We start from the raw sequence: 25,543 nt of genomic DNA on the forward strand, positions 1-25,543 counted from the left end.
CCACTCTGTATTGTTGAGTATAGTTAGTGTATGTTTTTATGATATTTTATCCCACTATTTATCACACAATATGCAATCCTCATCTCGGCGATTCAGTGGTAAAGTTGAAAAATAGACTGAAACAGATTATAGGCACAGACTACAGCAAAGGCATTAGCCTAGGTTTTAAGTCAAACATGAATTTAAATACAGTCAGTACGAACTGAAGAGAAGAGAAATCCTCACTCCGGCCTTTGAATTGAAAACTGCATTGCGCTCCACCATATTTCTTCCACCTCGCTCCACCACTCGCTCCACGCTCCGCTCTGCTCACATGCTCTGGTACAAACCAAATGAAATGGGTAAGAAAGTACTTTTGAGAAACACAGCTAAATGTGACTTTATAAATCAGTCGATAAACACTATATTTTTGTAGAGTTTTGGGTATGTGAAAAGATGTGAAAAAAAACAAAGTCAAGGCAACGCCGCTGGTGTCATTTAGTCAATTTTGTGTTTGCTGTATATTTTATTGAAAGCTCCTTTTTGGTCATCTGCTCCTAGTTGTACCCCTACATTGTTTAAAGCGTGATATACTGTAATCAGAGATAAATATGCGTTTACTTATCAAAAAAAGCATTAAGTGAAAGTTGAAATTCGAAGCTAAGCCTGCCGATATGCATGTTTTACTACCATGGAGTTCATGAGCCGTTAAACTACATGGAGTTAAAGATAAAGCTAGTTAAGCTATCTGTTAAAAAGCAGCCCAGCTGTGATTGTAAAAAAGTCACAAGGGAGGCATGGAAAAACTTCACCTGCCGCCTGTCTCATTCTCTTGTTTTATAGGAACATTTAATCTGCCAAAGGTCTGTTACAAATAGCAAATTTAGTAATGATAACATATCCATCTCTACTTTACTGTTGATGCATATTATAACCTTTGGGGGAATTAAATATATTGGCCTTCCATTCCCCCCACCAGAATAATCAGATGCAAATTGAAATCATCCTGTTGTCAATATCAGCTCTGACTGTAAATACCGTATGTCCAATTGACAGTTTGATCTTGCATTCTCTGCTTGCTGTAAAGGTGGATATAGCACAAGCTTGAGAATGCTTGAGAATGATATTTTAATTCCATGGTTCAATATCAGTTAGATTTTTTGTCCTGGGCAATTTCTGGTCTGTATCTGTACAAGGCAATTTTGCTTATTTTGGTTTAAAAGGTATGAGCAGTTAGGTTGTGGAAAGAGCATCAGGTAATGGAAGAAACAAGATTCATTCCCAGCAACTGTTGAACTGCTATATTTAAGTGAACATTACCAACCTGGGAAAATAAGTGAGGTGGATAAAGTAATGTCTCTGGGGTTATTTTCCTCTATTTTGCTGGTACAAACAGGGTGGAAAGGTTTGCTATTAAATAAATTACTTCGAACTTTCCTGCATACCAAATCTAAGTTGCAACGTGCAGATATCTTGAAGCGGTAGAACAAGCTGAAAGAAAAACAACCAATCAATAGCATGTCCTTCCATTACAGGTGGATTTTATTTCAGGTTGTCAGATTACCTTTAACATTTGAACTGTGGTGGGCGGTCAGGGCCCTAAAAGCCTTCTGTGCTTGCCTAAAATCAATCACTAACCTATATTCACAAGCAAAACTTAAATTTTCTTCTGTCTAACCTCATTGATTTATTCCAAACAATCCATTTTCCTAATTCTGTAGCGTTTCTCCTGGCTGCGCTGCGTCCATTAGATTTATGTGGTTTCTATATTTTTTGTCCAATCAGATTCCAGCTAGTCCGTTGTTATGTCAATCAAATCTGCCTAAGGCATTCAGAATCAGTAGTGCTGGGTGTTTTGACCTTAACAATATTAATGAAGAACATTTTATTTTTTCCAATCAAGCCAGCTAGAGGGCTCGCCCAAACATTGCCATTCTGTCCTCTGATTGGTCAGTTAGAGAAAATAATTTACAGCCATGTAAATCTAGCGACTATCAGCTTTTTAGATTTACTTTTTTAAAAGGTTTTTCTGGCTTCAATGGCTGATACTAAATTGAGATACAAAGACAGAAAGATGGATTGTGTTTATAGATAATTAGCATCTCTGGTGAGTGTGATATATTTTTACTTTCATGCTTTATGCGCTATTTTATCTAGTAATTAGATGCATATTGAATCTGAACAGCTACTGATGATGTAAATATTTCAGAGCCGTGGTGATGGAGTAGAGGATTGCTATAATCTTAACTGGGCTTCTTGCTTATTTGATCTCTGTATTCACCCTCACAGATATCTTTGTCTCAGTTATACATTCGCTTTTTATATTTCATATTTAATACTATTCGTGGTTTCTTTATTAAAATGTGAAAGTGGTGATATTAAGAAGCAGAGTAAGTTGAGGGGTGGCCACTGAAGGCCTAGGTACCAGATGCACCACCCACCCCTCCATTTGAACTTGATGTACAGTAACGCTGAAGGTGTGTGAAAACTTTTCTGCATGCATGTAGTTGTATGAGGGTGTGCAGAGATCCTCCCAAGGCAAATGTAAATGAAAATGCGACTTAAACTCATACTTCCCATTACAGGTGCCATAGTAGATCTTGAAAAAACAGTTCCAGCAAGCTATATTTCTGAATATACACAACCATGCCTCTCCCTTCAGACCACCCATCGAAACCACGCCTTCAAAACACTTGAACATGCATGCTGTCTGTCGAGGTTTTCGGATGTTTCCGAGATCGAGAACGAAACAAGCCGAGACCGAGTGCTCGTGACACTAGCTTTACCAAGTTGAAGGCAGTCTTGACAGCGATGTTGCGATACAGGAGTGAGCAGCTCGAGCAGCATCGCTTGCGTTTTGCTAACCAAAGCCATGTAGGAAACCGAGCATAAACCTACCCAAACAAGCAAAACATATACCGACAAGACTTTTTTTTTTTTTTTCCAAAGCATTACATTTACAGCATGGGCTTTGATGGCCAAAGCCATGTTTACTTGAACATACAGTACTTACTTCATGGGCCGGAGAGTGAAGCCAGGATAACAGACAGGGGTGGAGGTGGGGGTGTTGCTTTGTAGGTGTTGAGCTGGGTAGTTGCTGGCCGATCGCATTGTCCTAACTAACACAAAACATACAAGAATCCCAATTTGTACCGGTCCTCGTGCCTGCACAAGCATTAAGGTGTCGATTCGTTCACATATCAGGGTACGCACACACAGGGGGGGAGAAGCAGATGACCCTGATTGATGAGTGAGGAACCAATAGTGTACAACAGACCGTGTTTTGTGATTGGAGGGGGTTAGTCATTGATTTCACACTGTAACGGGGACCATTTTCTTTCATTTCACTTCCAGACCTTCTATTTCACTGCTTGCTAAGCGGCTGTGGGGAGGTCTTCAAGCCACATGGTAAAAAATGTGTCAGAAAGGATCTCCTGCTACACCTTTAAGAGATTCTTCATATTTTTATCACTCTGTAGACATTGCCGCAATGGGATGCTAAACAGTTATTCTCAAATTTACTGTCTCTTTTTATTCATACTCTCTCTCTCTCTCTCTCTCTCTCTCTCTCTCTCTATGTTCGGAAAAAAAAATAGTTTTATTCAAACACATTGATAGACTGTAAATTTTGGTTTGCTTCAGAATTTAGAAGGGGACCTGAAGATAGTGCCCTAGATGGAGGCAGCTGCTCAGCTCTCCGAGCTTTAAGTGTTTTCATTGTTTTATGGCTTTATTTAGGTGGATTTAATCTTCCACAAGTTCTGTAAGGGAGCTGGAAATAATTTAGTAGTGGGTGCAAGGACAGGAAAGAATTATTCTTCCTCGCTTATTACCACCTAAACATAATAATCAAACAAAATTTACAGTTTTCTTTTCCAGCAACACATTTTACTGTATGGAAGGAAGGCTATATTAAGCTTGGTATTTTACAAAGTCTTACAGTAGTCATAACGGTTGAAAATACAGTTTTAATCTTTTCTATATATTAGCAATTATAGCTAAGCTTAATGTTGAATCTAAGTAAGAGTTTATATTCATGAATGAATGAGTCAGCTGGATTGTAGGTCCAAGGCTTCTTATAAGGATGTCCTCCTTTTACCCTTTTTTATATTAAGCTGGATTTATTTCACTGCAGCTATGAAAAACATTGCTTAATTTCTGAGTTTTAATCCTTTAATGGTTACATTGTGTATTTGCACATCACCTCACATTTTATGAATGGAAAGAACTGAGGATAAGGGTTAAGACTAGTTGTGCAATCCCATTTGGGATTAAGAGGACGGGAGCATATCCAACTGTCTTGGCAGCAGCGGTGAGCCACCTTGAAGGATTACCGAAACAAGCCACAAGGATGTCCCTGAGATGTCTCGGATATTGCATCTCACTGGTGCTTAACACAACCTAGACGGTCACATTTTGTGATTACCTTTGAGCTATACCCCGACATAATTAGCCTGATGAGAAGCTCAATATAGCCAAGTTCTACTTTCATATGTGGAAAGAGACTTCAGCAAAAAAACTTCAGCAAAAGCTTAAAAAGTGTTTGGGTCTTATCTGTCTGCAATAAAGGTTCATCATTCTTTAAATAAAAGCTATTTGACTAAGGTACATGATGTTGATTGATGCAAAAGAAATGACAAATGCTATGAAATGTATCTTTTTAATTTATCTTTTATATTAAAAGGCAAAAACATTTAATGTTGGATAGACAATGGGTGAACATGATGTCTTGTGTTTTGTTAGATTGAAGGAGAACACAGATTGTGTCCCTTTCCGATTAGTAATCACAAAGAAAGATGTCTCAATTCTCTCCATCATACTTAGTTTTTTGTTTGCTAATTGTTGATTTCAAATGAGAACTTGACCAAAACCAACTCCTGCAAAAGATATTTTGAATAGCACATTTAAAAATTTGAGTCAATATTTTTCCAGCTCTCATCAGGCTAGCCTTTTCTCATTTTCACACAAACTTTTTAAATATGCATGGATAATTGAGGTAAATATTCAGAGCTTCTCTCCATTTCTGGGGCCTAAAAATGTAATAAATGTCCCATTTTAAAGCTCAGCCTGTGGAGCTTACTTTGACCATGGAAATACACAATTTGTGTGAAACACTTAATACCAGGGGGGTTCAATCCTGGTTTCAAGGACCGGCTGTCCTGCATGTTTTGGTGTTCCCCTTTCCTTTATGCAGAACATGAATGAATGGATGATTAACAGCCTTCTGCTGCCTTTTATGGGTGTTGTGGATGGATTGCATTTATTTCATTTAGTTGTTTAGTGACACACCTAAAACATGGAGAACGATGAGTTCTAAAATCCAGGGTTGGAAAAACATTGCTTTCTAGTGTTGTGAATTCTTTAACTGAACGTGAATGACTCACATCCCTTAAAATCCTGTAGTGTTTTTTTTTTCTTTTTTAACAGGGACTATGTAGCAACTATCATATACAGTATGTATGAACAACACATTTGTAAAAGACAAACTGCTTTTATCAAATAAACTTCTAATTATGTATCCTCTTTACATTTTCAGGTTAATTTAAACAGAGTCAGTATTTATTGAAGGCACCATTAAGCCAATCAATAATACTGCAGTAATTGTGAATATCACAAATTATATCCCAACGATTTCTTCCCCCTTGTCCTTCAGCAGGTTAAAGTGAAAAAAAAAAAGTGTTAAGAATTTAAAGCAGATATTTCAATACACTACATGAAAAGACAAAACATGTTATTTTGCATCGGAATTGAATCTGTTAGAACATTTTCTGTTTTAGGTCTATTATGACTGATCACTAAAACTGTTCACTTTATACACCTTGACACATACCTCAGTTCTTTATAAAGAACAAAATTGTATGACTCTCTCAGCATTTTATTAATAAATCACTTTAAATCATAGATTTAGATCATAAGTTAAGTTACCAGAGAAGACAATGTTCTGTTGATTTTGTTGTAACAATTGGTGGATTTCTCTCAAGGATTTGGTTGTTTGATCTATCCGATTAACAAAGATTATTATGTTGCTTTGCTTAAGTACCTTTGTTTCAGGTCTGACTGGCACTCTAGCTTTATGAAAAGCCAATTTGTTGAAGTGTGTTCAGTTTTTGTGCTGATCACTCTTGCCCTTGTTTTCCTCATTATATTCCTGTCAATACTCATTGTATCTGTCTTTCCAAGTTAACCGTTCAGTTTTGTTTCATTACAGCTGAACATTTTAGCCAAATAATTATCCTTCTTTTAATGACATTATATTTGTTTCTATATCCTCATCTCCTAATAGATATGGATTTCAGTGCAGATAAACGGAAAAAAGTGACTTTGTAAAATCAGCTCAAAGTTAAATTGCTAGCATATTTCCTTGACCCACTGGATAATTACAATTTTTTATCTTATTGGGGTTTTTGTTTCTGTTTCTAGCTGGTTCTGCTCAGATCTAATGGGTTGTACTTTTTCAGTATTCTAGATCAACATTTTTGTTCCGAAACGCATGAAAGGTTTTACCTCATGTTTTCTGAATCCTGTTTGACCTCTTCTCTTTACTGGCTTTGCAGCTGTTGTCCATCTGTATCCTTCCTCCTGGCCTGCTGCCAGTTTTATTCTAGCTTCTCTATCATTTAAACTGACAAGTTCCTTTTGCTGTGGGCCTGATTATTAAATATTTAATGTCTTCACAAGTAAAAAATCCTGCTCACTTTATTTTAACCTGTAACAAATCTATTTGTAAATGAATTAGAAATGTGTGTGAAAGCTGCAGTTCAACACCTGCACCAAAGAATCTGGAAAGGAAAATATAAACATTTTTAAGCTACAAAATCTGATTGCTTAGAGGAATTGTTACGTATACATTTGAGTGCTTTTGATTAACACAGGAATAGGCAGAATCCCTTATTCTTAGCCCGACTGTGTTGTAAATTGACTCTTTTTTGCCCCCAAATCTTAACCCTAAATCTATTCAAATCTGATCCTCACAATATAATTAAACAGTACAATGGGGTCTGCAATCTTCATTTTTTTTTCTTTTTTTTAAATCATTGTGTCCTAACACCTGTGCAGCCCTGGGAAGAAAGCCATTTGTTACAAGTCATAAAACACCACATTTTATGGGCTTCTGGAACCACTGCTGATTATTATATAAGAAATTAAAGAATGAATTAAGCAAATTTTTTCCAAATGCTTAATAGTGGCACAGTTTCGAACATTGTTGTCTTGCAGGAAAAAGGTCCTAGCATATCCTGCCTATGGTCTTTTTCAATGCTTGCCATGTGCATTTGTGCATCCAGGCAACCTTAACAGAAAAAATATATATATATATTTGCTAGGTCTCGTCTCTTGGTTACACTAAATTGAAAATGTGTATATGTGTGCATGGTTTTTTATTCTGTTTGTACCTCTCTAGACAGAAGTTTGTACTTCCCTACACACACTCACACACACACACACACACACACACACACACACACACACACATATATATATATATATATATATATATATATATATATATATATATATATATATATATATATATATATATATATATATAATATCTATATATCTTTATTTGTATAGATATATATACACAGAGAGCGAGAGAGGGAGAACAAGACAGACAGACAAAATTTTTTTTTAATAAAGAGATAAATTATTAGACCAACTTAATTTTCCTCATTTCTTGTTCTAATGGTACTGTTTACTACTTTAAAATGTGCAAAAAAACCCCAAAAAAATTATGATGGTCCATTTCTTTTTCAAGAGTTGTATATTTTTTATTGAATCCATTCAATGTAATTCTTCTTAATGGTTGGCACGGTGGCTCCTGTTTCCTTAAAGCTATGAAAAAAGTGGTTTCAGCAACCTTTTTACTCTGCGTGATTATGGAGATGCTCTGTTTATGAATGCTTCAGCCAAATGTCATAAGTCATTTAATACTGTTTATCATTCGCCTTGAGGTTTGTAACTGGCTGCAGACATCTCACGCATCACTGTGAGTTGCACACCGAAGCTGATTGGCGTCCTCTGGGTATAAGGAGATGTATTCATCTGATGACTTTGATCTATGAAATTCTGCTTGGCTAGACTCCAACTTACTTAAACTCTCTCTCACAGAATAAATATCTAGTACTGGCTATTATCTTTGCTCTTACAACATTTCCTTTCTTTCTGTTGCAAGGGTTTGAGTCACAAAATAGAACAAAAACATTCATTGTTATTGCTCCTAAAGTATGAAAGTACACTATATTGCCAAAAGTATTTGCTCACCTGCCTTGACTCACATATGAGCTTAAGTGACATCCCGTTCCTAATCCATAGGGTTCAATATGACGTCGGTCCACCCTTTGCAGCTAGAACAGCTTCAACTCTTCTGGGAAGGCTGTCCACAAGGTTTAGGAGTGTGTTTATGGGAATTTTTGACCATTCTTCCAGAAGCGCATTTGTGAGGTCGCACACTGATGTTGGACGAGAAGGCCTGGCTCTCAGTCTCCGCTCTAATTCATCCCAAAGGTGTTCTATCGGGTTGAGGTCAGGACTCTGTGCAGGCCAGTCAAGTTCATCCACACCAGACTCTGTCATCCATGTCTTTATGGACCTTGCTTTGTGCACTGGTGCACAGTCATGTTGGAAGAGGAAGGGGCCAGCTCCAAACTGTTCCCACAAAGTTGGGAGCATGGAATTGTCCAAAATGTCTTGGTATGCTGAAGCATTCAGAGTTCCTTTCACTGGAACTAAGGGGCCAAGCCCAGCTCCTGAAAAACAACCTCACACCATAATCCCCCCTCCACCAAACTTTACACTCGGCACAATGCAGTCAGACAAGTACCGTTCTCCTGGCAACCGCCAAACCCAGACCCGTCCATCAGATTGCCAGATGGAGAAGCGCGATTCGTCACTCCAGAGAACGCGTCTCCACTGCTCTAGAGTCCAGTGGCGGCGTGCTTTACACCACCGCATCCGACGCTTTGCATTGCACTTGGTGATGTATGGCTTGGATGCAGCTGCTCGACCATGGAAACCCATTCCATGAAGCTCTCTGCGCACTGTTCTTGAGCTAATCTGAAGGCCACATGAAGTTTGGAGGTCTGTAGTGATTGACTCTGCAGAAAGTTGGCGACCTCTTCGCACTATGCGCGTCAGCATCCGCTGACCCCGCTCCGTCAGTTTACGTGGCCTACCACTTCGTGGCTGAGTTGCTGTCGTTCCCAAACACTTCCATTTTCTTATAATACAGCTGACAGTTGACCGTGGAATATTTAGGAGCGAGGAAATTTCACGACTGGATTTGTTGCACAGGTGGCATCCTATCACAGTTCCACGCTGGAATTCACTGAGCTCCTGAGAGCGACCCATTCTTTCACAAATGTTTGTAAAAACAGTCTGCATGCCTAGGTGCTTGAATTTATACACCTGTGGCCATGGAAGTGATTGGAACACCTGATTCCAATAATTTGGATGGGTGAGCAAATACTTTTGGCAATATAGTGTATCTTAAGTCTAAAGTCAAGATACTGGGTCTTATTTATTTGAAATTATTTCTCTAAGAACTTTATAGAGAAATTTCAATCAGATCATGCAGTGAGATTGATTTAAAGATTTCTATCTAAGAAAACCCAGCTGACTGCATCAAGTCATTGACTTTGTTTGATTTGCTCCTACTGGATGAGCATGTGGCAACAGTCATTTGCATTGTGCTTCTTGGTTCTACAGCAATCCCTCACACCAGGCATGCATGCAACAATAGCAGAGACAACCTCCCTTTTTAACTGGAAAAACCTCCAGCAGAACAAGGCTCAGTCTGCTTGGCTTTCTGCTGACACAGACTGGGAGTTCCAGGAGACAGAAGAAGACATACAATAGGAATATAGACATACGGATGTGTGGCAAGTTATGGAATGAGGGCCCAGTGAGGATTTGATCCTACAGACTTCCAGGTGAAAGTCATTCTCGTTTACCAGTAAACCAAAGGGATTCCCTTGTGGCCACAATAAGTCGGACTCCCACCACCATTTTCGAATCCATGGACCACTTACCGGCATTGCACATGGATCCCACTTCGAAGAACGAATTGTGGCAAGATGCTCAAAGGAGGTTGATTGGATTTTTGATCACACAAGAAACCTGGGTAAGAGTTATGTTTGGTCAAGTAGCCAGGAAGCATGATCAATCGGAGGCATAATGACAGGACCACACTGCCTCCCACTCATGCCTCTGTTCCATACCTTGACACATGCTAGAAAAGGTACTGTAACGGTAAATAAGCTCCATTGGTGGCTATGTCTAGGAAAGAAGTAAAAGTAGGTCAGCTTTGAGATAATGTTTTTATACAAAAAGGGATGAAAGACACCACATAAAGTTAGTAGCAGTAAAAGCTGAGCCCATAACTCTGTATAGGAGAGAAACAGGACGGCTGATATTTCATTCCAGGATGATGCTACTGTGATAAGAAAAAGCAGAGGGGACAGTAAGTTAGGAGTTGAACTAACAAACATTGCAGAATGGGAGAATGGAGATATAGTAGAATAAAACAGAATGATGAATAGTTGTCCCCATATCCTCCAGCAGTCTAAGATTATTGCAGCATTACTATAGAGATAGTCTGATAAATAAAGGATCTACCTTCCATTCTACTTTTACAGATTCTAGAAGCCTCTACTAAACCTGCAGATTGAGAATGAAGTGATCTGTAAGGAACATAAAAAAATATTCAGAAATATGAAATGGACCCTGGTCATGTAGAAATAATAATAATTATTATTTGTTAGAAGGAGGACTTTAAATTGGCAATCTCGATTTACCATTAAGCCAATAAGGGGAAACTAGACTAGGCGAAATGTGATCTCTCTTTAATTTTCATTAGAACTTGCTCCTGCTGAACACAAATCTGCTAATCAATGCTAATGCTCTTAAATTGTTTTCTGTAGTTTTTTCTTTCTTTAATTTTTGTTTAATGAGCCTAAAGCCTTGACCATGGTTTTCTGGGCTTGTTCCTTATAAACAGGCTCAGAAACCTCATGGTCATGTTTGATCACGCTATTAATAATCATTGTTTTCAGCTGATCAAGACATTGTCCCTATAATCTTAGAAATATCTCTTCAGTAAGAAGAATTGTTAAGATTTGAAAGTAACATCTATGCTTGCCTCTCATCTCAATTATTGCAATTTCATTTCCAGTTGTTTCAATAAGTACGCTCTGATCAGACATCAAATGGCACAAAGTTCTTGTACCAAACTTGACAATTTAATCTTGAATGTTTCACATCACTCAAGTTTTATCTGCTTTTCACAGACCTTCTGTCAAAATACATATTGACTTTAAAATTTTGGTTCCAAATTTCCTTGCCCTACATAAAGGAGTCAGACCCCTCAGTGCATCCCTGGCCTTTTGTGTCCCATTCTTCACACCACACCTTTTGGCCGTCAAGCCAGTTTCTCTTAAAAGTCAAAAAGACTTAATATAAAGCCCAAGGAAACTCTCCTTTCAGGTTGTACAGTAGACTGTGCAACGACTTTCCCCTGTTCCTTTGTTTGGCTGACTAAGACTTTGTTATACAGGAAAAACTTTGGCTGGTGTATTTCAACTTTTGATTCATATTTATTTATTGTCCCCAATATTCAGTCTTTTTATGCCATTATGTGATTCTTATCTCTGGAAAGGGCTTTACTGTATACATAAACTTTACTTATTCAATGGAGTTTTAATCTGAACAAATAAAGGAAATGAATGTTAACTTAGAAGATATTTCTTCCTTTTCTAAGAAAAGATTTTTGCTACCATAGTTTTCTAGTTACCTTAGTTCTGCACTAGAAAAGTGAGAAAAAATATATAATAGGTTATTATTTTTGCTTATTCTCACAGCTGCATTATTTTATTGTGTCCCTGCACAAGAGGAAGCTAGCTGGTTCATTACCACAATTGGTCCCTGTTTTCTAAGTTTTAAAGGTCACAGAAATGAATCTCAAATTAGGTTGAAAGGTGCTATGATTGCTGTATAGATTTGAGATATTCAGAGAATTGTTTGTTTGTTAGGCTTGTGAGAAAACATTATTAATGCTTTTTCAAATTTTGGGTTTAAGAAATTGCAGTGTCTAAGGTGTTTATCTATGATGTATACATTTTTTACTTTGTCTCGATTGTTTGTTTTTTTTTTATTTAATTTTCATTCCATTGAGAATCCAAAAACAACTGCAGTAGTTGTTTCCTACAGCTAAAATGAACCAGAAAAAGCATAAGATTTAACAAACACTGTAGCTCCAATATAAGCAACTTGTTAAAAGTTAGTGAATGACTATCTACTGTATTTCTTTTCTGTAATGAAAAAAAATTAGTAATCATTTTCAAGTGACTGAAATGAGCTTGTCAATAATGACAAAAATATGCAATGGCTTTCCATGTAAGCTGAACCTTAAATTTTAAATCATCAGATAATACATTTTGTTCTGCTGTAGAGAGGGCTAACCTTTCTTCCTCTGCCAGAGGCTTTCCCTATCTGGACATGTGCTGCATGACAATTCTTCCGCACTGGACTATGCAGCACTATCAGATGCTTCACCAACTTCTTTTGATCTGTGACTGCCACTCTGTGGTCATAAATATTTAACAGTTTTCCACACTGTCTTTGAAAATGATTTCTGCATCTCATGTATGAAAAGGTGAGCTTAAGATAATATACTATAAGTACAATAAAAGTGTGGATGTTTATTTCACTCTTGGTAAGTATTTGTTAAAAGTGCTAAGATAAATGCATTTTTTCTTTTTTTTAATACAACCTTTAATTTGACTAAATTTGTTAATTAATCACAAGGTCAAAACCAATAGAGAGAATGATTTTAAATAGTCTTCTTTTCAATTATTTCTTATGTTTTGTTTTTGTAAGATCTTCTGTCAGTTTTGTCTCAGGAAATAAGGCATATTGATCATGCAGACCATAGGGGAAGGTGACTTGTCTCTTTGTTGATTTTAGCAGATGTTTTTAATCTTTATCCATATAAATTACCATCAAAAATAGGATTACAAGCTATTCTGTTTCAGGGGTGACCCAATTATTATTTTTACATTTCTTGGCATTTACTACAGTTTAAGGTGCAAAATACTTTTAGGACATTCTTAGTGCTTTTTCTTTAGCACTAAAAAATCTCCACCATACTTAAGAATCCTTAATTGCTTTAATTCCTAACCTATTCTTTGGTGTTGACAAGCTCAATTGTATACCTATTTCACACTATTCTGCCTTTTTGCTTTAGTGATGTTGCTATTATACAACAAAGACATTTTGTTTTGTTAAACATTTAAGAATGTTGATCACACAGTTTGAATGCCACAGTGAAGTCCAGGCTGTCACATATGTTTTTGGGGAAAAGTAAAAAAAAACCCTGCCCTGTACAGTAAGAGCTTCATTCTCATACATGGTGTGAAACCTACATCTAGACCCCTGCTGCAGAATTAATACAACACAAAGGTAACAACAATGACTCACTGACTTTGCTTATCTCACACAATGGTTATTCAGATGCTTCATTCATCTTAACTTGTTCAAAGATTGAAACTGAAATTAAGACTGGTCTGTCTGTTATTGGGTATAAAAAAAGTAAATACCTTTAGTAAAAAGGTCCTGTCACAATGCAGATGCAGAAACTAAAGCAGATTGTCATGGTTGCTACCCTGATAGCTGACCTAATTGCTCATTTGACTTACCTGCCTAACTCTGCCCTGTTAACAATCATCACTAATCTCATCCACCTGCTCCCGCTGCTTTATATACAGCTCAGTCCCAGGTATCGGGGCCAGATCATTGACATTCAATTCAATTCAGTTTATTTATATAGCGCCGATTACCAAAACTTGTCATCTCAAGGCACTTTACAGTTCAACCAGATCATACAATCAAATTGATTCAAAGTTTTCTATCTAAGGAAAACCAGTTGATTTCATCGACTCATTGATTCGAAGGCAATCCCTCACACTAAGCCTGCTTGTAACGACAGTGGAGAGGAGGTAACACTTTCTTTTAATAGGAAGAAACCTCCAGCAGAACCAGACTCAGTGTGAGGGGTCATCTGCTGAGGCCAACTGGGCAACTGTAAACCAGCTCCACACGTGGCCTCGTCCAGGAAACACACAGCCAGTCAGACAAGCCCTGTGGCAGCTCCTATGTCAGAGGATGAAGAGAGCAATTCTAGTCAGTCATAGTCAGAGAAACAGGACTAATCTGAAGAACAGGCCTGTCTTGAACATCTATAAACAAAGGTGTTGATGGCAGCAGCAGCAAACTTAACAAACGTTGTTTGTTGAGTTTGAAGTTGAGATCATTACAGATTCCATAGTTCATGTTCTCATTCTTGGGGGCCAGAGGTTTTTAGTTATCGTAGTGTTTCTGATCATGTCCAGTCTCTTATCCAGTGAGCATGCCCTGGTCCTGTTCTTGGATCAGTGTAGGGAGTGAGTTTTAAAGTACCTTAGTTTTCCTGTCATCATGCCTTGTTCTGCCTCTCAACTACTGAGCTTGACTGTTCCCAAATGAATGTTCTGCCTGAACTCTTTATTCGACTCATGGAACTCTGAACCTGCCTGAACTCTCTGTAGATTTTAATGGTCACACGGAGCCTGGTTCTGCTGGAGGTTTCTTCCTGTTAAAAGGGAGTTTTTCCTCTCTACTGTCGCTACAAGCATGCTTAGTGTGAGGGATTGTATTTGAGTCAATGCAATCAACTGGTTTTCCTTAGATAGAAAACTTTGTATCAATTTGACTGTATGATCTGGTTGAACTGTGAAGTGCCTTGAGATGACATGTGTTGTGAATTTGGCACTATATAAATAAACTGAATTGAATTGAATTGAATTGAACTTACCTGTGCTCTCCCTAACCAGAGTGCCAGGGATGGGCGGTCCCCTAGCCTCCTCCACTGCCGCTGCAGATCCACAGCCCCAAGTCCTGATTATTTTTTAAAAAACTTTCTGAATTCGTCTTCTGGCTGTCTCGCCTCGAATACTGGGTCCTAATTTCCGAGCTCGTTACACAGATAAAAGGGTTGTACACATTTCAAAGTGTGTACTTAAATATTTTTTTTTTTAGTCACTTGAAGGTCATTAAACAACTTACAATTTCACAATATCTCAAGGTGCTGGTATGGACAGGATATGTTGGACACATGGAAGGTGAGATATATCCTGAAAGGAGTAAAAGGAGGACACTGGATGGACTGAGCAGAGAATTTAGCTCTTGCCTTACACTGCAAAATCTCGGAAAATGAGTAACCTTTTCTCAAAATAATTGTATTTACTCTTAATTTGAGTAGGTAAGTAATGAGTATGTGGAATGAGTAGTCTCTACTCTTAAATTACGAGTACTAGATATTTGGCATTTGAGTTCATTTTTCTTCTTTTAAATGTAAATTGTCTTATTCCATTTCCAAAATCTCTAATCTGCTCAGTTCAAGAAAAAATGCACTTATTTTAAGAAAAAATAACTTACTTAGATTTCAGTTGTTTCGCAGTGTAGAAATGCATTTTAATGCTATGTTCACACTGGACGCAGCAGGCGCAGCAAAATCGCGTCTGCTGCTTAATTTTTGCTGCTTGTACCAGTTAGTTCTGATGCATGGCTGAAGCAGCTTTGCTGCTCTGGCTGCGCGGTGCAAAAGTGGTCTGACATGCGTTGGGCTGAGCTTCAATCCTTTCTCTGCCTTGCAGCTATATTTGCGGTGATCAGTGGGAATAAAGTAGTTTTGATATGTTTTTAAGTGAGAAACTCCTCCTGAAAACTTAATCAGTGCAGTCAGTTCATCCAGATTACCATTTCTGTCTGAGCCACTCAGAGCCCCACATACCAGCGGTGCACTGTCAGTAGGAATCCTATTCATCAGCAGCCTCTGGCCTGGTCCCCTCCTCGCGGTTCACTGCGGTGGCTGGTAGGTGTTTTTCATCTAAATAATCCAAACTGCAGGCACCAGGATTATAAAAGCGAACATATTCTGCCGGCAGATTTCTGCATTTTAAGTTAATTTAGGCGTCAATAAACTGTTTCAGAGGAGTGATCACAGCGCTCTGTATCATCAGCGTTCTCTCTCCCAGCCAGCTCCCAGATCAGCTCCTCTGATTGGTTGATGCGGCGCGTTGACCAGCAAAAGTTCAATTTTTCAATCTCGAGCAGCAGCGCGTTTGCGGCACGTCACGCGCGTCAGATGCTTAAACGCTCCTGATGCGCTGCTTCAGCTGCTCAGATGCGGTGTGCCTGCTGCTCAAAAACACGCTGTGGGACCTTTCGCTGCGCCTTTACGCGCGCCAACCATTGACTTTGCATGTAAACTCGCTGCTTCTGCTGCGCTTGCTGCGTCCAGTGTGAACGTAGCATAATGGAGGTTCTATTGGTTAACCAAACCTTCTGATCGGAGGAGTATTGTGGAGCTTGGAGTTTCATCTTTTTTCAGCTAACCTTTAATTTTAAGCAGATATGTGGTTAATTGTGTTGATAGTGTTGCTCCAAACCTGTTTGCAACGTCAAATGTGAAGTGACAGACAAATATCCTTCTCGTTAGCAGGGAAAAGAGGTGGCTGCTAACCAAAGGGGATTTTAAATGGGGAAAGTCCAGCTTTAAATGAAGGGTGAGAATTATAATTATATTCCACCCAGGGGAGATGCTGATTCAGTTCACATGGATTGTTCTTCATGAGACAACGGGGGAGGCTTCTAGTTCCTGGTTTAGTCATTCTAAACGATTAAAGGTGGGTAATAACCTTAGGGAGAAAGACCTTTGGTCTGAATCAATGCAGAAACTGCTTTCTAGTCTGAGGGAGGAACTGGGGTCCACGTTCATACTGCAAACACTATCTACCTCTCTATAAATTAGTAAAAAGTCCTTAAAATAAGTGTATTGAACCTTAATTTGAGTAGGTATATAAAATGATCTGCCAATGGAATTAGTCTTTTTACACCTAAAATAAGATAATTAGATATTATTATCTTGGAATAAGATAATGCAGTTGTTTTTTTTTTCTTATTTCAAATGTACTTTGTATTATTCTATTGGCAAAGAGTCTCACTTACTGGCTTAATAAAAAAAAATTTACCTATTTAAAAAAATATATATATTTTTTGTAGTGTAGACACAACTTTCCCTGGCATGCCATTGGTCTGAATACATGCCTGATCAATAGTAGTAGTATGAAGAACTGAAGGAAGTCTGAAAAGATACCAAGTGGCAGGGTTTAGAAAAGTGGTTAGTGATGGTTAGAATTGTGGACATAAATAGTGATGTTGGAAGTCCAGATGTAAACTATACATCATTTTAAAGAGCTCTAAACATGCTGTGTTTCCTTAGTTAAATATCTATATTGTTTTGTATTATCACAGTTATTTTTATAAACTGGACCAAATGAAGATTCATAGCTACTTCAGTGGAAACTAATTGGGATTGTAATTAATAAATAAAAATGTTCTAATGACTGAAAAATAACGTGCAAAATGCTTTGATCAACTAAACTAAATGTTAAAGTGTAATTTACAAAAATGTTCTGATATCAACAAATTAAAGGTGGATTTTGTGTTTTGTTTTTTTACACTTTTTTTCTTTTTTTTTCCAGTGTTCAGTTATGCTTCTATACTGTTATTATGCATACCATTAAATGTAAAAAATGCAGGTAAAGAAAACATCAGCTTTTTTATCTGTCCTTGCATGTTTTTATTTTTTTTATTCAACTTTTAAATATTGTTACACAACAAAAATGCAGGTAAAAAAAAGACAAAACATCAGATTTCTATATCTGTTCTGGTAAAAAAAATAATAGACACAAAAATAAAAAATAAATGTTTTGGCAATTCTCCATCCTAACAAAATCTTTTCTCATGACAACACTGAAGTCATAACTATTTGATTCTATAGAAAATAGTCAGTGTACTGTTTGTAAATTAATATACAATTACATATATGTCCCCCCCAAGATAGCTGAATACAGGGGGATTAATATCTAAACAAAATGTGCCCAATTAACCAGTTTCTCTCCCTAGAGTCATGCAGCTCATCAGCAATTTAGTAGGTCTCAGGTGTGTGCTGATTTATTTTCTGTTGACAGCAAATGTACACTGTTACACAAGCTGCACACAAAGGGTCATATCTTTAGTGTTGTCCCATTAAAAAGGCATAAAATTATACAGTGGTGTACTCAACTTGGAAACTGTATTTAAGCACACCTTTACATCCCACACAATAATGATCTGTTGGATAAAACCCTTAAAATCAGGCAAATCAAACGCTTGCTAAGTATGTTAAAACTAAAATGATCATGCTGATTTCATGGGGTGACTTCCATTTTAAATGAGGATTGAAACTTTTATTTTTAAACCCAGTTTTCTTTTAATAAAGTCTTTTGAGATTAACTGAGAAAATATGTTTTATGTCTTTAATGGTAGATCTCATGGGTGGGTGATATTGGGAGCCCACTGCGGTTGTAAGGAAGTCCGTAAATCGGGCTCATCTCTGCATGCCTCAAGCTCTCCACTTTCCCAAATTGCCGCAGGTGGAAGAGAAGGGTGAGCTTTCGGGTCATGGTACGAAGCGCCAAGAAGGAAGCCAGGATTTGAGCAAGTAGAAAAAAGAGGTAGATAGAGTGGACAGCTCTCTCCAGAGGCAGAATGATAACGCCTTCATCAGTGATGAAGAACAGCAGTATTGGTGTTTGGAACGTCAAAGACAGGAGCCAGAAGGCTGCCAGTGCTGGGACCTGATGACAGGGAGAAAAGGGACTGAGCCTGGTGCATGGGCATTATTTAAAGATGTTGTTCTTATGTTACTTTCACTGTTACAAGCACACTAAGAACAGCACTATTTCAAAAACTGTGTACAATTTATTTATATAGCACTTCATTAAATCCAACATGTATTAACATCACTTAAACATCCCTAAAGTTTGTGATAGACCAACACAAAATATTGAGAAATTAAAGGGAAAACAATACATGTTGTATAAATGTGTTTACATATTAAACTGAATATAATTTTTTTTTTTTGGACTCTTTTGCCTTTTATTTTCAATTTAGTCACAGTTTAACTACAGCAGTTCGGCTTTGGCTTTACAGACTTTTTTTTACCAAGCATTACTGATTCATGGTAAGTTTAAGACTATTATGAGGGTTAAGATAAATAAAAAACAGGCATGGAGACAAGAAGCGAACAAAATAAACTAGTGAAAAATGACAAAACTAAGGGCTTAAGTAAAGTTAGATGTCTCCATTGAGTGGAACTAAATCTGTTTCCCAAAGATGAAAGGACGTTTCTGTCTAAGTGTCATAGTGGGGGCATACAATTGAAAAAAATCTAGTTTTTATTGCAAAGGTGTTTCTAACTATATTGAATCAGAAATGATGAATTTCTATAAACATTTTAATGGCAAATGTTTTGTTTTCTATTACTTTATGTTGGTCTGTCATCAAATTTTGATACAATGAAGTTTAAGATTAAAGCTTAATAACAAAGTGAAAATTTCTTTGAGGTATTAATACAGATGCATGTCAAGGCATACGGTATAATCAGAGCTTTTTGTTGTGGTTTAGAGAGGATCTGGCTCTAAAATACCTTTTCTTTAAGGTTGCCAATGTATCCCAGGTAGAGCCTGATGACTTCAATCACTGTAACAAGAACCAACCCGGTTATGAGCAGCCCCTGGTAATATCCAGGGAGGTAGCTGAACTGTAAACGGAAAAGAAAGATGATGAGAATATTTCATGATAAAAGAACAGATTATATTAGAAATCTCAGAACCCTTTGATTGGTCCCTTTTTAATGTTTAAAATGGATTAAAATTAACTGTTTTAATTTGATGAAGATTTACTACTTTATTGAACTTCAAGGCAAGAAATATACATAGGTAGCTAAGTTTAAGCTCTATTGTTTCCATAATATACTCGTCTTCTAGTTGTGTCAAAACAAGGGTTGATGACATGCATTTTTGTTGGTAAATTTTATCAGAATTTTAGAAACTATTTTAAACATTTAAACAAACATAAATTATGATATAGACATTCAGAAAATTTGATAGGATAATTTCAAAAGGTTATGTAAGTTTTGCAACTAAAATAAATGTTTATTTAGTTGAAGTGAGGGAAAGTGCACTCATATGAAAATTGTTGAGGGAAACCACTAGATGGAGCCAAATTTAAAGCTTTTTTTTCTACTTTAAGAATGCTTTTGGGGCTTTTTTCTACATTTAAGGTTTATGAATGTACCTTTTTTTCATCTGTTTTATATTAATATATTTTTTTACTTATTTGAAAGGTTTAATTAAGTTTATGTGACTTCAGGTTAAAGGTTTTCTTTATTTTTAATGGTGTCACCTGATAGATCTACAACTAAGAGTTTAGTGTCTGCAAAGCAACCAAAGCTAATTATGAGGGGGGATAAAAAAAAAAAAAAAAAAAAAAAAAAATCAAATTGATAAAAGAAAAAATCTAAATTTATCTTCCACTGATTTTACTTTGTAACTCTATCTAAAATATTCTCAGAGTATTGCATAGATTTCTCAATGACTTACTTTCACTTCCAACATGAAAACAGCAGAAAACCACCAACATGGAAAGTAAAACAAATTGAAGTACAAGAGCATTTGAAGAGGAAGATGAGAAACCAGTTCGTTGACCACTGAAAGACAATTATAAGGAAATTTCAAAGGTTTGTGATATATAAAAAAAAAAAAAAAAAATCAACTAAATAAGAGTAGTACTACTGTATATTATAGGTAATACTTTTTTAAATCATAACTCATATCTGGTGATAAGGATTGCAACATAACTCTCACAAAACAAAAGGTTGAAACACAACTATGGAAAGCTCACATTTTTCCATATGCCTAGATGGATTTAGCTTCTCATCAAGCACATAATATACAGTTACTGTATATATGTTCTCTCTATAGATAGATAGATAGATAGATAGATAGATAGATAAGCAGTGCATTGTTCTGCAGAACAAGCCTTTTTGAGATATTTCTTTGTGAGTTCAAATAAATAATTTAGCTAATATATACAATTTTCTCATATATTTGGCACTCCAACATACTTTAATAAACTGGTCATCTTTCATTCTTTACTTCTTAACTCTTGAACAAAATCACATTTCTGATACAGATTTAAATGTTGTAAGCTATTGTGTAAACTCTTAACTCAAATTCTGAACAAACCAGATGCATCCTCCTGCTCCCTTGTGAAGTCACTGTCTGCTGTCCTGTTGTTTGTGAACACGGAGCCTCCCACGCAGGCAAGGCCCATCTGCAGGTTGTCTGGTACAGAAGAGTAAAACACAGGCATGGTGGCTAAAGCTGATGGTCATGACACAGCTAAGGGCTCGCAATGTGCAACAATCCAAACACTTCAACTGTGGGTCTTGTGTCCTTTTCTGCTGTTAGTTCCTGCTGTCCTCCATAACATAAATGCAGTTGCAGATCCCCAGAGATTTTAATGGCTACAAGAGAGACAGATGCATATGTTGCTGCTAATCAGATTATGGTGAGGAAGGCGGGCTCAGGATTAGTCTGCAGCAGTGGCATTATACCTTGTCTGTTAGTGTGTATTTTGATTAGTAAATCTGTTTATATGCTTAGGAAATAAATTGGTGTTTGAGCTCGATAGGTCACATAGGAACACCATTTATTATACCATGGTGTTCTGTTTCTGGTGTCTTATAAACACAATATAAAGATAGACTTTAAATATTTGTTTTTTTAATAAATTTTATTAAAAGGTGTGAATAGACAGTGTGCCACAAATATGCCCAATACTCTCTGCGCTGCACCCAACCAGCAAGTCCTCAAAATGGGGCCTGACTCAACAGTTCAGCCTTTTAACCCCACTTGTCATTAATGCTACTGGGTTGCAGTCGCAAAGTTTGGCCACAAGGGGTCATCACAGCTCGTCCCTTGGGGCGTGCAGGGGGAAGTTCTTAAACTCCTCTGGCACTTCTTCCCCTTTTTGGGACCTCTTATAGAACCCCAGAGACTCCAACAAGCTGCTGATCTCGTCCGCCTTCATCTTCTTCACAGGGACAGTCTGAAACACATGGAAGATAAAGAAACATGGATTCCAGCATCACTACATGAACAGCTGATGGTTTACAGTTACATTTCATTGTCTGTTAAATCCAGGAATTGATGTCTGTTTTTTTGTGCTCTTTGTATAACTAATTAAAACTTACACCTAACTGATTATAGCAATTGAACAGGTAACAGATTTTCACATGAAAACAGTAATAAATGAATAAATATTTATTAATAAATTAAAACTTACATTGTTAGATCGCATAATATGATATAATCTAAGATTATATTAGAATTCATCAGATTAGATTGAAATTAAGTTTACCTAAAATTGTAATATACTACATGAAACTAATAAAATAATATTTCTTATCAACAACAGAGGTTTCAAGTAATAAAGTACAAATACTTCGTTACTGTACTTAAGTACACTTTTTAGGTATCTGTACTTTACTCCATTACTTTTTTTTTTTGTCCTACTTCTGACTTCTACTCTATTACATTTTCACATAAGTATCTGTACTTTCTATTCCTTACATTTTAAATATCAACATTACTCATTACTCTTGGCTTCGTTTAATGTTCATAAATATTTATTTCACGTCATGTGCGCCATCCAATGCAGATCTAGTGACACATCTAGTGAAAACTAGTGCAATTGGATGAGTCATATAACGCAAATGCCCTGCGATGGACTGGCGACCTGTCCAGGTTGTACCCCGCCTCTTGCCCATTGACTGCTGGAGACAGGCACCTGCACCCCTCGTGACCCCAATTGGGACAAGCGTGTAAGATAATGGATGGATGGATATAACACAAACACTCATTGGTTAGCTAAAGGTAATCATCAGAATCAAGCAGGTGTTCTTCAAACTGCAAATGTGAATTGTCTACGCCATGCTACGATGTCGGATTCAGAAAAAGATGTCAAATGTCTGAAAGGTCAGAAACAGGCCTCCGTCATCCTTGGCCCTATCTCAAATAATTTTTTTAAATAGTCGAAAAATTTAGTTTTCAATTCATATAGTGGCATCTGCCTGTTTTGTTTTTTTCAAAGGTTACTTTATACTTTTATACTTTGAGTAGTTTTTGGACCACATACTTTTTCACTTTTATTTGAGTAAAGAGGTCAAGTTGATACTTTTATCAGTGTTTTTAAACTGCAGTATCTATACTTCTACTTAAGGAACAAATGTCTCTACTTTTGACACCACTGATCAACAAATACTATGTTTTAGATTAGGTAATCATCTGCCTAACAGTTTTCCGCATACAGATTTCAACAACCTAGACATGGAAGGTTATCAATAAACAAACTGGCTCTATGCAAAGTGCAATACTCGAGCATATTAATGGAAAGTTGGGTAGAGGGTAAACATGTGGTTGAAAGATGTCCACACTCAACAGGGATAGCAGCAGCCATGTGAGGATTATAGAGCAAAATGGTTGAAGGGTTTAAGGGAGCTTCAGAAGAAGTAGACTGTAGCTGGAGTCAGTCGTTCATCCTCCACCACACACAGACTTCATTTGGAAATCAAGGAAGAGAGAAGAGGCAAATAATCCTTGTTGCAAGAGGTCCAGTACAGCGTTTACAGCAAGAGAACCACTGGTATTGCTAGACTGTCTTTTATTAAGCCTTAAGCTTAGACTTGGGAGCAATAAATACTTTTCCCAGCTCACATGTTTAAAGGAGATTTTTTATTTATTTTCCAGCATGACTTGGCATCCATTAATACTCGCAGCAATACCAACAACTGGTTAAATTACCATAAAATCACTGTGCTAGATTGGCCTGACCTAAACCCCATAAAGAATTTATAGAGCAATGTTGAAGAGAAGATGATAGACCCCATAGCTAACAGGAAACTTATTCAGTGTAAAATTATGCAGAAAAGGCTCTAATTTGAGTTCAGAAGGAGGAAAAAACTATATGCAATTCTTTTAAAAAAATGTCCCAAACAAAGATAGCCTGTTAAGTTTTCTTCATGTTTTATTTTGTTCTCTGTAATCTGTTTAAACATATTCATGTATTATTCATAATATGTAATGAATACATAAAATCAAAGCACGTGGTAGTTCTTATTTTGGCCTTTTCGTGTCACATAAGATTTGCCAGCCTTAAATTTGCTGATATCTTCTTGTGTTTACATTCATGAACCTCCTACTGTAGATAAAGCTCTAAAACATTTTACCTTTACCACCTCGTCGTTTTCATTGTAAAATATAAGACGGGGATTCTTCTCCTCTGATGAGTCATACTCTAAGTTATGGCTATATGGAAAGGCAGATCAGGGAAAACAACAGATAGACTTAAAATAATAACATCCATGCATTCTACGTGGCATAAACTTCTAGAAAGCTCACAAAAGCTGGGGCGAGGAGTTCGCAAACAGATTGAAGCTGTATCTCAGCAAGAAAAGGATACTATAAAGCCCATCGCTCCATGAGAAACTTATAGAGCTCAGGCATTTTCTTTATGGATCATCCAACCACACTGGGAGCCTGCAGAAAGGACAACAGACAATTGTTAAAACTGCTGCCTGTGGATGTTTGTGTGGTTCATTGTGCAATCACTGAGTTTCATTTCATATCTTAGGAGAAAGCAAATTGTCAAGCCAACCAACAACAACCTTTCTTGTTGTGTACTTTTCGGACCTGCTCATCGTAGTTACATATTCTGAATATCTGATTCATTTAACAAAAGGTTTCACAATAAAACGTGTTGACATAAAAAGAAATCCAGCTGAGGGTTTAAACTTCTCCACATGTATAGCATTTTACAGTCCAACTCACCATCAGTTTACCTCGAGCTATGACAAGCCTTTCTTCAGCTGCTGTGTTGTTGCTGCTCTCTGATGCTCCAGTAATGATAGCTAAAGTGAGCACCAACCAGGCCAACATCTTAAAGACTGTTTTGTGTCTTTGAGTCCCTCTGCTTATGCTACAACCAGCAAATTGTCACCTAGTAATTCTGCTGGTCAGGTCTAGAGGATGGATAAGTCCACCAGAATTTCATGTGGGGGAGTTCAGCCTCCCTGAGCTGAATTGTTGTATTTCTTCCAGTGTTTCTCTTATAATCTTTTTAATAGGCTGAGAACAAAATCACATATGTTGCCACCTGGTTGCATAAATATAGGTCAGTTGCCAAAATCTCAGTTGTAAGTCTGTTTTTGATTTATGAAGGCCCCCTGGTTATAAAGTTATAGTCTCCTTTACATCAGCAGGATTGCAGAACATGTGTACTGTTATCACATTTTCCCAAGCAGTACAGCTTTGAGAGGATGAGGCCCCTGAGAGCCAACCAGATGCTCTCATCCACCGACAACCAAAGTTCAGTCTTTTGTAATTCAGCTGATTCTCAATGATAATGAAAAATCTATTTGTCAATTTAAACGTGAAACATGCTCAACTTGTAATACCATCTTGTTTATAGTTTGTGAGCAATTTTTAGAAATGTATTTTTTTCTCTAACTCAAAGGTTTATCACCATCTTTGAGCCAGCCCTAGTTATGCTTAATAACTATGAATTGACTGAAAAAATGTTGAAA

At 37.0% G+C, this 25,543-nt stretch overlaps 2 protein-coding genes across 4 annotated transcripts; both read right to left on the reverse strand.

Moving 5' to 3' along the window:
• Nucleotides 1–17,751: 17,751 nt before the first annotated feature.
• Nucleotides 17,752–21,485, reverse strand: zgc:112294 (transmembrane protein 17A). 3 transcript variants are annotated; one of them, XM_038293724.1, is made up of 5 exons: nucleotides 21,144–21,485; nucleotides 20,499–20,605; nucleotides 19,544–19,657; nucleotides 18,348–18,692; nucleotides 17,752–18,313 (listed from the first exon to the last, which is right to left on the reverse strand). In XM_038293724.1, the coding sequence occupies exons 1-4, from the start codon at nucleotides 21,268–21,270 to the stop codon at nucleotides 18,372–18,374; spliced, it is 669 nt and encodes a 222-aa protein (XP_038149652.1). In that variant the 5' UTR covers nucleotides 21,271–21,485; the 3' UTR covers nucleotides 17,752–18,313; nucleotides 18,348–18,371. The 3 variants fall into 3 exon arrangements, with proteins under 3 accessions (XP_038149652.1, XP_038149643.1, XP_038149660.1); XM_038293715.1 differs by having other exon boundaries at nucleotides 17,752–18,692; nucleotides 21,144–21,483; XM_038293732.1 differs by having other exon boundaries at nucleotides 17,752–18,692; nucleotides 21,127–21,264.
• A 189-nt stretch (nucleotides 21,486–21,674) lies between these two features.
• On the reverse strand, nucleotides 21,675–24,971 carry selenoe (selenoprotein e). The gene is made up of 4 exons (XM_038293744.1): nucleotides 24,789–24,971; nucleotides 24,421–24,497; nucleotides 24,188–24,266; nucleotides 21,675–22,008 (listed from the first exon to the last, which is right to left on the reverse strand). Exons 1-4 carry the CDS (start codon nucleotides 24,894–24,896, stop codon nucleotides 21,865–21,867), a joined length of 408 nt encoding a protein of 135 aa, XP_038149672.1. The 5' UTR covers nucleotides 24,897–24,971; the 3' UTR covers nucleotides 21,675–21,864.
• Nucleotides 24,972–25,543: the final 572 nt, after the last annotated feature.

This window comes from Cyprinodon tularosa, unplaced genomic scaffold, assembly GCF_016077235.1.
Source record: "Cyprinodon tularosa strain WSP-4 unplaced genomic scaffold, ASM1607723v1 ctg109, whole genome shotgun sequence".
NCBI lineage: Eukaryota > Metazoa > Chordata > Actinopteri > Cyprinodontiformes > Cyprinodontidae > Cyprinodon > Cyprinodon tularosa.

Coding starts and splice junctions, on each gene's coding strand:
- zgc:112294 (XM_038293724.1), bottom strand. CDS start 21,270: ATGCCTGTGTTTTACTCTTCTGTACCAGACAACCTGCAGATGGGCCTT. Junction 20,606..21,143: donor GGAGCAGGAGGATGCATCTG/GTTTGTTCAGAA, acceptor ATTGTCTTTCAG/TGGTCAACGAACTGGTTTCT. Junction 19,658..20,498: donor TTTTCATGTTGGAAGTGAAA/GTAAGTCATTGA, acceptor TTCCGTTTACAG/TTCAGCTACCTCCCTGGATA.